Raw genomic sequence first — 14,808 nt, forward strand, 5'->3', positions numbered from 1 at the left:
TCCTTGCTCTCCAAGGGACTCTCAAGAGTCTTCTCCAATACCACAGTTCAAAAGCATCAATTCTTTGGCGCTCAGCCTTCTATATGGTCCAACTCTCACATCCAGTTGGATCTGTACATGACTACTGAAAAAACCATAGCTTTGACTATACAAACCTTTGTCAGCAAAGTGATGTCTGCTTTTTAATATGCTGTCTAGGTTTGTTATCTTCCCCTATGAAAAAAGGAAAATATTCCTTTGGTGAAGAGTTCTCTAAAAGGACTTCTCCATTGGGCCCTTTACCTAGCTACTATAACAGATTTTAAAGTATAATTCACTCTATAAGAAGCCAAATGCAAAAGACTGCATATTGTATGAGTCCATTTATAGGAAATGTCCAGAAAAGGCAAATTCATGGAGACAGAAAGCAGACCAACAGTTTCCCAGGGCCAGGGTAAGACACAAATAGTCGGCAAATGCACTTATGATGGATATTGTACCCCTGGATTATAGTGATGTTTGCATAAATCTGAAAATTTACTAAAAATCATTGTAAACCTGTTGTAAAATAGGTGAATTTCTAGTCTGTACATTTTTCCTTACTAAAACTTAGAAAAATAGAATTTACTTCACAAATGTTAAGCAGAGAACCAAGTTGATAGGAGAGGGTTGTAGATGAATCTGGAAATATGCACATGTCCAGTTTTTATGTTATCATTAAAACCCAAAAAGGATTTTAAAGGAATTTCTGGAATATCCTTTTTCTGTCTGGAGTCAGGTCATTTCGTAGCTTGGTTCTGCAGAGTGTGGCACCCATGTCTGCATGTAAAGCCATGTACCCGCCTATGGGCAATCCCAGGGCTCCCCCAGGGCATGTGCCTAAGCATCAGTGACTCCCCAGGCCTCAGCTTTGGAACCAGGACTGCTGTGCTCTGTGGAGTCCTATTATTACTCAGTTACAGTGAGGCACAGCCCCCTTGTAGTCCATATTGGTATCAAACGTATCATCACAAAAAGTTTGGCATTAGGTTTTATGAGACTGTTTAAGAGCAGTGTCAGTTTCAGGACAGTTTCTTCCTCACAGTACAAGTTTCGGTGCAGACAGGCCTGAGCTGTTGGAGTGGAACACTTGGGGTGGGCTGGAGCGGCAGACCCCTGTAGCCTAGCCCTCTATTTTGAGAGGGCTTCAGCTTTTAGCTGGTGTTCAATGACAACTTGTGCAGAGGAGTAGGGAACCTGATTCAGACACTGATCCCAGTTGGATTCTGTCCCTGCTGGCTGGCTAAATTTGATGTCAGGCAGAGGGATGGAGGCCAGAGGACCAGGGGATTCTGGAATGCTAGCTCTTTGTATTTGACCAGTCCTTGCACCTGGACTCAGTGTCCAGGCTGTGGGTTTGTCTGTCTGTGCCCTTGCTTCTTCACCAGAGACCTCCCTATTGGATACCCTTTCCACCTGTGTCTCTTTCTCAACCCTCTTCCACCTCTCACCCACCGGCTCTCCCTGCAGTGAGCAGATACACTCAGAAGCTGCGGCAGCAACTGGGCCGGGACTCCAAGTTCATTCTGTGCTACGCGCAGAAGGAGGAGCTGTTGTTGGAGCAGATGTACACGGACACGGTGGTGGAGCTGGTCAACTTCAACAACGAGAGTCTGGGCAGCCTGGACAGCCTGGCCTGTCTCCTGGACGCATCCACGGGCGTCCTCAACGAGGAGGGTGAGACCATCTTCGTGTTTGGCGATGCAGGCATGGGCAAGTCCATGCTGCTGCAGCGGCTGCAGAGCCTCTGGGCAGCGGGCCAGCTGGACCCAGGGATCAAGTTCTTCTTCCACTTCCGCTGCCGCACCCTCAGCTGCTTCAAGGAGAGCGCGGCACTGTGTCTGCAGGACCTGCTTTTCAAGCATTACTGCTACCCAGAGCAGGACCCCGGGGAGGTTTTCGCCTTCCTGCTGCGCTTCCCCCACACGGCCCTCTTCACCTTCGACGGCCTGGACGAGCTGCACTCAGACTTCGACCTGAGCAGCGAGCCCGACACCTCCTCCCCTTGGGAGCCCGCCCACCCGCTGGCCCTGCTGGCCAGTCTGCTCAGTGGGAAGCTACTCAAAGGGGCGCGCAAGTTGCTCACAGCACGCACGGGCGTCGAGGTCCCGCGACATCTCCTCTGGAAGAAGGTGCTCCTGCGCGGCTTCTCCCCCAGCCACCTGCGCGCCTACACGGGAAGGATGTTCCCCGAGCGCGCCACGCGCCAGCGCCTGCTGGATCAACTGGAGGCCAACCCCAACCTCTGCAGCCTGTGCGCAGTGCCCCTCTTCTGCTGGATCATCTTCCGGTGCTTCCAGCACTTCCACGACGCCTTTGAGAGCTCCCCGCAGCTGCCCGATCTCACGGTGACGCTGACTGACGTCTTCCTGTTGGTCACTGAGGTCCACCTGAACAGGACGCAGCCCACCAGCCTGGTGCAGCAGAACACGCGGAGCCAGACGGAGACCTTCCGCACCGGCCGGGACACCCTGTGCTCACTGGGTCGGGTGGCTCACAGGGGCATGGAGAAGAGCCTCTTCGTCTTCAACCAGGACGAGGTGCAGGCGTCCGCGGTGCGGGAGGGGGACCTGCAACTGGGCTTCCTTCGGGCCGTGCCGGAGCTGGACCTCGGAGGGGAACAGGAGTCCTATGAGTTCTTCCACCTGACCCTCCAGGCCTTCTTCGCTGCCCTCTTTCTAGTGGTGGACGACAAGGTGGGCACTCGGGAGCTGCTAAGGTTCTTCCAGGAGTGGACTCCTCCCGGGGAGGCTGTGGCCACATCGACCTGCTATCCTCCTTTGCTCCCCATCCAGTGCCTGGGGGGCCACGGCCTGCATGGGGAAGACCCCTTCAAGAACAAGGATCACTTTCATTTCACCAACCTCTTCCTGTGCGGGCTGTTGTCCAAAGGCAAACAGAAACTCCTGCGGCACCTGGTGCCCGCCGCTGCCCTGCGGCGAAAACGCAAGGCCCTGTGGACTCACCTGTTCGCCAGCCTGCGCTCCCACCTGAAGAACCTGCCCCGGGTTCAGTCTGGGGGCTTCAGCCAGGTGCAGGCCCTGCCTACCTTCATCTGGATGTTGCGCTGCATCTACGAGACGCAGAGTGAGAAGGTGGGGCAGCTGGCGGCCAGGGGCATCTGCGCCAACTACCTCAAACTGACCTTCTGCAATGCCTGCCCGGCGGACTGCAGTGCCCTCTCCTTCGTCCTGCACCACTTTCGCAAGCGGCTGGCGCTCGACCTGGACAACAACAACCTCAACGACTTCGGCGTGCGGGAACTGCAGCCATGCTTCAGTCGCCTCACTGTCGTCAGGTGAAGCCACCAGGTTCAGGGAGCGATTGGCAGGCCGGGGCTCAGGTGACAGACCCCAGGACTAGGATCCTGGGGCTGGATTTCCTAGATTATCCTGGGACTTATGATCACGGATCTGGGAGCATCCGGACCTTCTCTGTCTCAGGGTGAAAGTGAAAGTCGTTCAGTCCTGTCCAACTCTTTGGGATGCCATGGACTATACAGTTCATGGAATTCTCCAGGCCAGAATACGGGAGTGGGTAGCCTTTCCCTTCTCCAGGGGATCTTCCCAACCCAGGATTGAACCCAAGTCTCCCGCATTGCGGGCGGATTCTTTACCAACTAAGCCACAAGGGAAGCCCACTGTCTCAGGGTGGCAGAGGGTAATGAGCAAAGCTTCCAAGTTAGATGGATGTGAATTGGCCCTAACTGGGTGTCCTTGAGCAAGTTGCTTAACTTCTTTGAAGTTTCAGTGTCCTCATTCAGAAAAAGGAGTTTGTTATATCCTAGCAATTACAGTAATAACAACCAGCATTTATTGAGAATGAGTAAAGGGCTTTACAAATATTACCTGACTTAATCCTCTCAACACCTCTGTAAGAGTTGTTGTTGAGTCGCTCAGTTGTGTCCAACTCCGTGACCCCATGGACTGCAGCAAACTAGATCTCTATTTTGGCAAATGAGGAAGCAGAGGCACAGAGAAGTTGTTCAAGGTCACACATGGGGGCCATCTTGGAGCCAGCATCATAAAAAACCTACCTTTTGAGATTTATGTGAGGCTCAGAGATAACCCGTGAAAAGTTTCTGATACGTGAACAATTTTATAAAGGCAAAAAAAGACTGTGCTTATTAGCGTTAATTTCTACCAAAAAAGCTGGCAGCCCTGAGCAGCAAAGGATCTCAGTAAAGAATGCTGACTCTTAGTTTCCTGTTTGATGGTTTAGAGGAAAGAAAAACCAGTCAGTCTTCTTTCTTCTATTAGCATCTTGTATTAAATACACCTTGTAAATCTCTACGGGGGTTTCAGTTCTCTACTACTTGGCTCATGCATTTCTGAAGAGCAGAAGGGATTTGGAACTGATTCCAGGTACCAGTTACACCAGCACCAGAGTGTAGATTGTGCAGGGATGGGTGGATGTAGGGAGCCCAAGCCTATGCTGGCCTGGGAATTGGAAACCCTGGAATCTGTTCTCTGAGCTCTCAGCCAGCAACTCTCTGTATGCAACCTCAGGCAATGTCACATTCAGTGCCTTCCCATGCCCATTTCATAAGATGGAAATGCTGCACCAGTATGATGGTCCCATAGTTTGCCTCCAGACAGCAAAAGACAAAACAGGAAGAAATGGACCACCCTAAGGAAGCATTTTGAGCTCCCTGAGGGCATCAGTGAGGATTAGTTTTGGCTGAGAGTTAGAGAAAACTCACAATACTGGTGGACTTTCCAGGTGGTGCTGGTGGTGAAGAATGCTCCTGTCAATGCAGGAGACACAAGAGACACAGTTTCCATCCCTGGGTTGGGAAGATCCCTTGGAGTAGGAAATGGCAACCCAGTGCGGTATTCATGCCTGGAAAGTCCCATGGACAGAGGAGTCTGGCAGACTACAGTCCTTGGGCCTGCAGAAAGTCGAGTATGACTGAGCACCAAGCACCACCAAAATACTGATGGCTTAGATAAGTTATAAGCCTGTTTGTTTCTGATGACAAAGTTTAAAGGCGGGCAGTTTAGGGCTGCTATGATGTCTCTGTGACCACCAGCCTTGGCTGTCTTTTGCCTTACTGCTCTGTTGTCCTCCCTATCTGACTGCCAACTCCTGGCCCAAAATGGCTGCTTAAGCTCCAGCCATTCAGTTGATATTCTAGTCACCAAGAGGAACAAAAGGCAAAGGACAAACCCCATTCTTCTTTTGGTAAATTTATTTTATTGAAGTATAGTTGATTTACAATGTTGTATTCATTTCTGCTGTATAGCAAAGTGATTCAGTTACATATTTTTTTTTATATTCTTTTTTCCATTATGATTTATCATAGGATATTGAATATAGTTCCCTGTGCTATACAATAGAACCTTACTGTGTCTCCATTATGTATATTAATAGTGGTATCTGCTAATCCCGAATTCCCAATCCATCCCTACCCCATCCCACCCTTCCCCTTGGCAACCATAAGTCCCTTCTCTATGTGAGTCTGTTTCACAGATAAGTTCATTTGTGTCATACTTTAGATCCCACACATAAGTGATATCATATGGTATTTGTCTCTTTCTGACATTTCATTTAGTGTGATAATCTCTAGTTGCATTATGTTGCTGCAAATGGCATTATTTCATTCTTTTTTATGGCAGAGTAGTATTCCATCATATATGTGTACCATATCTTCTTTATTCATTTATCTGTTGATGGACATTTAGGTTGTTTCCATGTCTTGACTATTGTGAATAGTGCTGGTCTGAACATAGGGGCATATCTTTAATTATAGTTTAGGACACATCCCATTCTTTTAAGAAAACTTCTCAGCCACTGCTAATGAGAATTCTGCTTAGATTTCACTGGGCAGAAGTTAATCATGTGTGCCCAGCTAAAACATGGGAGATTCTGTTTCTAAGTAAGTATGAATATTGGGAGTGACTAGTGGGCTCTGGGATAGTCCTGCAGTGTTTGTACACACTGTGCCCCATCACCAAGGTGAGTAACATGAGTGGGAAGGATCCAGAGTGTCTGACATGATCATTCTGATTGGCCTAAAAATCAAGTTTTACCGCTTTAGCCTCTTGTTGATTACAGAGGACAGCTTGTAGTGCAGTTTGGCCCAAGGCTTGTGTTTTAGATAAAGTCTTACTGGAACAGAGTCACACTCATTTATTTACATATTGACTGCTTCATTCTGCAGAGCTGAGTAGTTACAATAGAGATCAAATGGCTCTCAGAGCCTAAAATTTTCTATCTGACCCTTTATAGAAAAAAATTGCTGAGCTCTGGTCTGTTGTCACCCACTCTTGACCCTTACCTTGTCCCTCACTCCTCCATCTCTGAGCTTTATTCCATCCCTCAGTTCAGTTGCTCAGTTGTGTCCAACTCTTTGCAACCCCATGAACCATAGCACACCAAGCCTCCCTGTCCCTCACCAACTCCTGGAGTTTACCCAAACTCATGTCCATTGAGTTGGTGATGCCATCCAACCATCTCATCCTCTGTTGTCCCCTTCTCCTCCTGCCTTCAATATTTCCCAGCATTGGGGTCTTTTCAAATGAGTCAGCTCTTCACATCAGGTGGCTAAAGGATTGGAGTTTCAGCTTCAGCATCAGTCCTTTCAATGAACACCCAGGACTGATCTCCCTTAGGATGGACTGATTGGATCTCCTTGCAGTCCAAGAGACTCTCAAAAGTCTTCTCTAACATCACAGTTCAAAAGGATCAATTCCTTGATGCTCAGCTTTCTTTACAGTCCAACTCTTATATCCATACATGACTACTGGAAAAACCATAGCTTTGACTAGATGGACCTTTGTTGACAAAGTAATGTCTCTGCTTTTGAATATGCTATCTAGGTTGATTATAACTTTCCTTCCAAGGAGTAAGCATCTTTTAATTTCATGGCTGCAATCACCATCTGCAGTGATTTTGGAGCCCCCCAAAATAAAGTCTGACACTCTTTCCCCATCTATTTGCCATGAATTGATGGGGCCGGATGCCATGATCTTAGTTTACTGAATGTTGAGCTTTAAGCCAACTTTTTCACTCTCCTCTTGCACTTTCATCAAGAGGCTCTTTAGTTCTTCCTCACTTTCTGCCATAAGGGTGGTGTCATCTGCATATCTGAGGTTATTGATATTTCTCCCAGCAATCTTGATTCCAACTTGTGTTTCTTCCAGCCCAGCGTTTCTCATGATGTACTCTGCATATAAGTTAAATAAGCAGGATGACAATATACAGCCTTGACATACTCCTTTTCCTATTTGGAACCAGCCTGTTGTTCCACGTCCAGTTCTAACTGTTGCTTCTCTGTTGCTTAACCTGTTGCATACAGGTTTCTCAAGAGGCAGGTCAGGTGGTCTGGTATTCCCATCTCTTTCAGAATTTGCCACAGTTTATTGTGATCCACACAGTCAAAGGCTTTGGTGTAGTCAATAAAGGAGAAATAGATGTTTTTCTGGAACTATCTTGCTTTTCCAATGATCCAGCAGATGTTGGCAATTTGATCTCTGATTCCTCTGCCTTTTCTAAAACCAGCTTGAACATTTGGAAGTTCACGGTTCACGTGCTATTGAAGCCTGGCCTGGAGAATTTTGAGCATTACTTTACTAGCGTGTGAGATGAGTGCAATTGTGCGGTAGTTTGAGCATTCTTCGGCACTGCCTTTCTTTGAGGTTGGAATGAAAACTGACCTTTTCCAGCTCTGTGGCCACCGCTGAGTTTTCCAAATTTGCTGACATATTGAGTGCAGCACTTTCACAGCATCATCTTTTAGGATTTGAAATAGCTCAACTGGAATTCCATCACTTCTACTAGCTTTATTTGTAGTGATGCTTCCTAAGACCCACTTGACTTCACATTCCAGGATGTCTGGCTGTAGGTGAGTGATCACACCGTCGTGATTATCTGGGTCGTGAAGATATTTTTTGTACAGTTCTTCTGTGTATTCTTGCCGCCTCTTCTTAATATCTTCTGCTTCTGTTAGGTCCATACCATTTCTGTCCTTTATTGAGCCCATCTTTGCATGAAATGTTCCCTTGGTATCTCTAATTTTATTGAAGAGATCTCTAGTCTTTCCCTTTCTATTGTTTTCCTCTATTTCTTTGCACTGATCGCTGAGGAAGGCTTTCTTATCTCTCCTTGCTATTCTTTGGAACTCTGCATTCAAATGGGTTTATCTTTCCTTTTCTCCATTCCATCTCTTGGACTCATCTAAATGAAGGGGTGGAGGATTGAGAAGATCAGGGCAGTTTGTTATAGAGATTCCTTGGTAGTAAAACAAAAAATTCTGCATTTTGGCCAAATCATAATATCCGGCTAGTATAGTGCTTTTGAAGAGCAATTTCAGTATGCAGCTGGCCCTTGTCCAAGAGTTATCCATCATCCCAAGGCCCTCTTTTCCTGCCCCCTCTCAAAGCTTGACCTGCTCCTAGCAGCACTGGCATTAAAGAGGAATGGGAGTTGTGGCTGCCAAGGCCTGCCTTGTTCGACTGTTTCTCCCTTGCCATTGAACTTCCCACACACAACCACACCACAGGAGCTGTCTCGCTTGACTCGCCTTTTCAGGTGGCAAGGCAGGTGTAGCACGTCATTTCCAGATGCAAAGGCTCTTGGCATTTTGGGTGGAACAGTCCATGTGGGGACTGTCTTGCCTTTTGCAGGGCCCCTAACATCTCTGGCCCCACTTTCAAGATAATGGAACATCCTCGCCCCCAGCCTCATAACCACCAAATGCAGCTCCACATGCTTCCAAATCCCATAGCCCCTTATGAACAGTGAGAGCCACATTGACACAGAGGCCCCTGGCAAATGCAGGATATCAGAGGGGGCTGGCCACATGTGTCCTTCGGGTGTCCCTAGTAGCCCTTGGTTGCATCAGAGCTGTGCTGTAGCCTTGTCAGTGGGCTTATTCTGGTGGGTCTCTTAGCCCCCATGAAGACCAGGTCCTATAGGGGCCATTTGACTGGCTACTGTGGCCATTCTCTCTGGGGGCATTTATAACTGGGAAAACTGCAGGACCTATAAACTTCAGAACCTTGTGGAATTAATGTTCTTTCATAGTGAGAAGCTGCTCTGATTCTTAAATTTCTTTACTGTTTTTTTCAGACTCAGTGTGAACCAGATCACTGACAGTGGGGTGAAGGTGCTATATGAAGAGCTGACCAAATACAAAATTCTGACATTTTTAGGGTATGTATTTCTCAAGAACACTGGGACAGCTATGTAGTAAGAATAGAGAGTAGCAGGAAATTGTCCTTCCTATGGATCACTGGATGGTTGAGACTGATGGCCCCAGACACCAGGAAAAGCACTGGACTGGGAGCCAGGAATCCTGGGTCCTGGTTTTGGTTCAGCCAGCAGCTCAGTCTTTGAGAAAGTCAGGGAATCTCACTGAACCCAGCCCTCTCATCCCCCTTGTGTAACTGGGATCCTAATATAGGCATATAGTTTTACAGGTGGTGATTGAGAGATGTAATGGCTGCATACCTGGGGATGTCTTATGAACATGAGAATACTGTTTATGTGGTAGATTTCACTACTGTGGGTCCATGATCTGTTGTCCTTGGAGCATGACACGAATCAGAAATCAGTGTTCCTACTACCTAGCAGTGTCATGGCCAGTGGGCTCTAGGGCAATACCCCATTTTCAGATACTTTAATTTCTGCAGCAAAACGTAGAAACAGTCAAACCAGTTGAGATAAAGACCACGAACAGCATCACATTGGTTGCCAAAATAATTATGGAGAAGTTTGGGTTTGGGGAGCCCTTGGGATCTTGGAGTTTGAGATGAGGGGTTGTGGGTCAGCCTGGCCAGCCCCATGGCGGCTGTGGACTCTGTGAGCTAGAACCAGCCTGTCAGCTTCTTGGGGCCTCAGTTTTCTCAGCCATCACGTGAGGACACTGAAGCACTCAATCCCAGGTTGCCTTTTGGCTCTGGAGTTCTGGGTGACCATGGAACACTGGAAACCTGTCTGCTTACCGCTTTCAACCTCATTGTTGAATTGGTATCAAGTGGTAAACTGACTAAAAGGTAGACACTGAGGTGGTTCTAATGGTCAGAAAATGTTATCCCTCAAGATTATCCCTTAATCTCAAAGTGCCCCCCTGCCTACCATTTATTAAGCACTTACATGCAAGAGCTTGGAATGATCTAGTATGATCCTCATAACAATCCTGTGAGAAGCTGTAAATCTTACCCCTGCATTACAGATGGAGAAACTAACTCACAGAGAGGCTGGGTGCATTGTCCCAGTTCATAAAACTGGGGAATGTGGCAGTGTTGGCCTTGACCGCGGCCTGTGAGACCCCTGAGCCCCAAACTCTGGTCTCCACGTGCCCTTCCTTTCTCCTTTTGACCCAGACTCTGGACATCAGCAGACAGCACTTACTCACTTTAAAACAATGGAGTCATAAATTCTCATGGCCGTGCTTTCTCTCGAAGCTTATACAACAACCAAATCACCGATGTCGGAGCCAGGTACATCGCCAGAATCCTGGATGAGTGCAAAGGCCTCACACACCTGAAGTAAGTGGGGTGGATGCAACGGGGTCTTCGGCAGCTACTCTTGGTCACCCGTTGTTGTTCAAGCAAAAAATAAATGTCACCCTAGAGCTGCCTTCTGCTTGCCCCAGGGCCATATAGTTCAGATCAGGACATCTGTGTGGTGAACTGTGGGTGAGGCTCAGAGTTTGGAAGGGTGTGGGGGGATCCTGAGGGGACAAGCCCTACCGTGGGTCGGGGTAGAGCCTGGCATTTTGGTTTCATTAACTCCTGATGGGAGAAAGGCCACAACTGCCACCCATTCTGGAGGTCTTTTTCCCCTGAGGAAGTTCCTCATTATCTTAGTCCATCTAGCTTTTGTAACAAAACATTCCCAGGTGGCACTAATGGTAAAGAACCCGCCTGCCAATGCAGGAGACAAAAAAAGACTCAGGTTTGATCCCTGGGTTGCAAAGATCCCTTGCAGGAGGGCATGGCAACACACTGCAGTATTCTTGCCTGGAGAATCTCATGGACAGGGGAGCCTGGTGGGCTATAGACCATAGGGTCTCAAAGAGTCAGACACAATTGAGGCAACTTAGCATGCATGCATAAACACCAGGGATTTCTTTCTCACAGTTCTGGGGGCTGGAGAGTCTAAGATTAATGTGCCAGAAGATTAGGTGCCTGATGAGGGCCCGATTCCTGGTTCTTAGATAGTGCCGCCTTGCTGCGTCCTCACATGGCGGTGGAAAAGGGGGAGAGGGAGCATTTTTGGACTTCGCTTATAAGTCACTAATCCTATTTGTGAGGGCTGTGATGCATGATCTTATCACTTGCCAAAGGCCCTATCTCCTAGTATCCTAATATCTAGGGGTTAGGATTTCAACATATAGATTCTGGTGGGGTGAGGGAGACAAACATTCAGGCCACAGCCATCTAGTTGCAAGCAACATTTGGACCTTGGCTGTGTCATAGGAAATGTCCTGCTAAAGATGTCAGAGCACCAGGCTTGGAGGAGCCCCTGGTGCTGCTCTGGTGACAGGACCCTACCCCTTGACCATTGCAGTTGAAGTGGGAACCATCTGGTCTGCTGATGGAAAGGAGTGATGCTCGGAGGTCATTTAAAGAATCTGAGGGAGAACTCGGGTCCCTTAGCTTCTGCAGAGATTGTGTCTTCTGAAGAGGAATGCAGACTCACTTTCTTCACAGCTTCAGGCCCCTTCCTGAGGGGGGAAGCCCAGGGAAGGCTGCTGTGGGTCTCAGGAGAGAGAGCATCCATCCTAAGAGGGCCCCAGGGGGCTCTGTGCCAAGGATGAGGGTGGCTGATGCTGGAGATTCCTCACAGCTGGAGCTGATGTGTGCGTGACTGTCTCTGCAGATTGGGAAAAAACAAAATAACAAGCGAAGGAGGAAAGTGTCTTGCTCTGGCTGTGAAGAACAGCAAATCCATCTTTGAAGTTGGGTGAGTAGAGGCGAATGCATGTGGGTGTTTGTATATGACCTGCTCTGTGTACAGGAGTGCTTGCTGGCCTGTAATTTTCCTTTTTTGTGGTATTTTTGTCTGGTTTTGGTATCAAGGTGATGGTGGCTTCACGGAGTGAGTTTGGGAGTTTTCCTTTCTTTTCAGTATTTTGAAACAGGTTCAGAAGGATAGGTGTTTACTGTTCTCTGAATGTTTGGTGTGATTTGCCTATGAAGCTATCAGGTCCCAGCCTTTGGTCTGCTGAGAGTGTTTCAGTGTTTGCGACTGGCCTGTTCATATCTTCTATTTCTTCCTGGTTTAGTCTTGGGAGCTTGTACCTTTCTAAGAATTTGTCCATTTCTTCTAGATTGTCCATTTTATTGGCATATAGTTACTCGTAGTAGTATCTTATGATCCCTTGTATTTCTGTATTGTTCATTGTATCTTTTCATTTCTAATTTTATTGATTTGGGCCCTCTCCCTTTATTTCTTGATGACTCTGGCTAAAGGTTTATCAATTTTGTTTAGCTTTTCAAAGAACTTGCTTTTTGTTTCATTGACCTTTGCTATTGTTTTGTCTTTGTTTAATTTATTTCTGCTCTGATGTTTATGATTTTTTCCTGTCTACTAACTTTGGGCTTTGTTTGTTCTTTCTCTGATTGCTTTAGGTGTAAGTTTAGGTTGTTTATTTGAGATTTTTCTAATTTCCTGAGGTAAGATTATATTGCTATAAACTTCCTTCTTAGAACGACTTTTGCTGCATTCCATAGGTTTTTAATTCTTGTGCTTTTGGTTTTCATTTGTCTCTAGGTATTTTTTAATTTCCTCTTTGATTTCTTCAGTGATCCACTATTTTTTAGTAGCATATTGTTTGTTATTTAGTCTCTAAGTTGTGTCCAGCTCTTTTGCTTCCCCATGGACTGTAGCCCACCAGGCTTCTCTGTCTAGGATTTCACAGGCAAGAATACTGGAGTGGGTTGTCATTTACTTCTCCAGGGGATCTTCCCAACCCAGGGATCAAATCCATGTCTCTTGCATTGGCAGGCAGATTCTTTATCACTGAGCCACCTGCAAAGCCCAGCATATTGTTTAGCCTCCACATTTTGTGTTTTTTACAATTATTTTATTTAGGTCATTTCTAATCTCATAGCATTGTGGTTGGAGAAGATGCTTGACAAGATTTCAGTTTTCTTAAATTTACCGAGGCTTGCTTTATGGCCCAGCATGTGATCAGTCCTGGAGAATGTTCCATGTGCACTTGGTAAGAATGTGTATCCTGCTGCTTTTGGATGGAATGCTCTATAAATTAAGTCCATCTGGTCTAATATGTCATTTAAGGCCTGTGTTTCCTTATTTTCTTTCTGAATGACCTGTCCATTGATGTAAGTGGGGTATTAAAGTCCCCTACCATTATTGTGGTACTGTTGATTTCTCCTTTTCTGGCTGTTAGTACTTGCCCTATACATTGTGGTGCTCCTATATTTTATTTTGGGTACATATATATTTACAGTTGTTATATTTTCTTGAATTGATCCCTTGATCATTATGCAGTGTCCTTCTTTGTTTCTTGTAAGAGTCTTTAAAGTCTATTTTGTCTGATAGGAGTATTGCTACTCCAGCTTTCTTTTGATTTATATTTGCATGGAATACCTTTTTCCATCCCCTCACTTTCAGTCTGTATGTGTCCTATACCTAAAATGGGTCCATTGTAGACTGTGTGTGTGTGTGTGTGTGTGTGTGTGTGTATGTATGTATGTATGTATGTCTTGTACCCCATTTAGCCAGTCTGTGTCTTTTGGTTGGGGCATTTAATTCATTCACATTTAAGGTAATTATCAATATATATTTTTTATTGCCATTTTGTTAATTTTTTGGAATTTGTTTTTGTAGGTCTTTTTTCTTTACTTCCTCTTTTGTTCTCTTGTGACTTGGTGACTGAGTGTAGTGTTGTGTTTGGATTCCTCTTTCTTTTTTGTGTATGGATCAGTTATAGATTTTCAGTTTGCCATTACCCTGAGGTTTTGATACAGCAGTCTGTATATAAACAAGATTGTTTTAAGTTTCTGATCTCTTAATTTCAAGTGCATTTCCAGTATTCTGCATTTATATTCTCTGCATGGTTGCTGGTTTTGATATCATATTTGTGTGTGGATGATATCCTACCTTTATGTATGTTTGATTATACTGGTAAGCATTTCCATTCATGATTTTCTTGTTTATTGTGGCCTTTTCTTTTCACCTAGAGAAGTTCCCTTAGCATTTGTTGTAGAGCTGCTTTAGTGATGATGAATTCTCTTAGCTTCTGCTTGTCTGTAAAGCTTTTGATTTCTCCATCAAAGCTGAATGAGAGCTTTGCTGAGTAGAGTATTCTTGGTTGTAGGTTCTTCCCACTCATCACCTTAAACATATCATGCCAATCCCTTCTGGCGTGCAGAGATTCTGCTGAGAAATTGGCTGATAACCTTATGAGAGTTCCCTTGTATGTTTTTCTCTTGTTGCTTTTAACATTTTTTTTGTCTTTAATATTTGTCAGTTTGATTACTGTATGTCTTGGTGTGTTCCTCCTTGAATTTATCCAGTCCTGGGACTTTGTGCTTCCTGGACTTGGGTGACTATTTCCTTCCCTGTATTAGGGAAATTTTCAGCTATTATCTCTTCAAATATGTTCTCAGGTCCTTTCTCTGTCTCTTCTCCTTCTGGGACCCCCACAGTACAAATGTTGTTGCATTTTATGTTATCCCAGAGGTCTCTTGGACTGTCCTCATTTCTTTTCCTTCTTTTTTCTTTATTCTGTTTTGTGGCAGTCTTCATTTTGTCTAACTTTCTGTGACTGCAGTTTCTATTCCACAGGCTGCAGGGTTGTAGTTCCTTTTGCTT

At 45.9% G+C, this 14,808-nt stretch overlaps 1 protein-coding gene across 4 annotated transcripts in view; it reads left to right on the forward strand.

Moving 5' to 3' along the window:
* Positions 1-14,808, forward strand: part of NOD1 (nucleotide binding oligomerization domain containing 1) — an 84,678-nt gene that overhangs the window by 51,284 nt on the left and 18,586 nt on the right. For 3 of the 4 annotated variants that reach the window (XM_065939957.1, XM_065939955.1, XM_065939958.1), the window contains exons 5-8: positions 1,489-3,316; positions 9,091-9,174; positions 10,428-10,511; positions 11,848-11,931. In XM_065939957.1, the coding sequence (XP_065796029.1) occupies positions 1,489-3,316; positions 9,091-9,174; positions 10,428-10,511; positions 11,848-11,931 (2,080 nt within the window). Of the gene's footprint in view, positions 1-1,488; positions 3,317-9,090; positions 9,175-10,346; positions 10,512-11,847; positions 11,932-14,808 lie in introns of those variants that run through there. The other variant, XM_065939959.1, reaches the window with a different exon arrangement.

The sequence above is a fragment of the Muntiacus reevesi genome, chromosome 6 (genome assembly GCF_963930625.1).
Source record: "Muntiacus reevesi chromosome 6, mMunRee1.1, whole genome shotgun sequence".
NCBI classification, from domain to species: domain Eukaryota; kingdom Metazoa; phylum Chordata; class Mammalia; order Artiodactyla; family Cervidae; genus Muntiacus; species Muntiacus reevesi.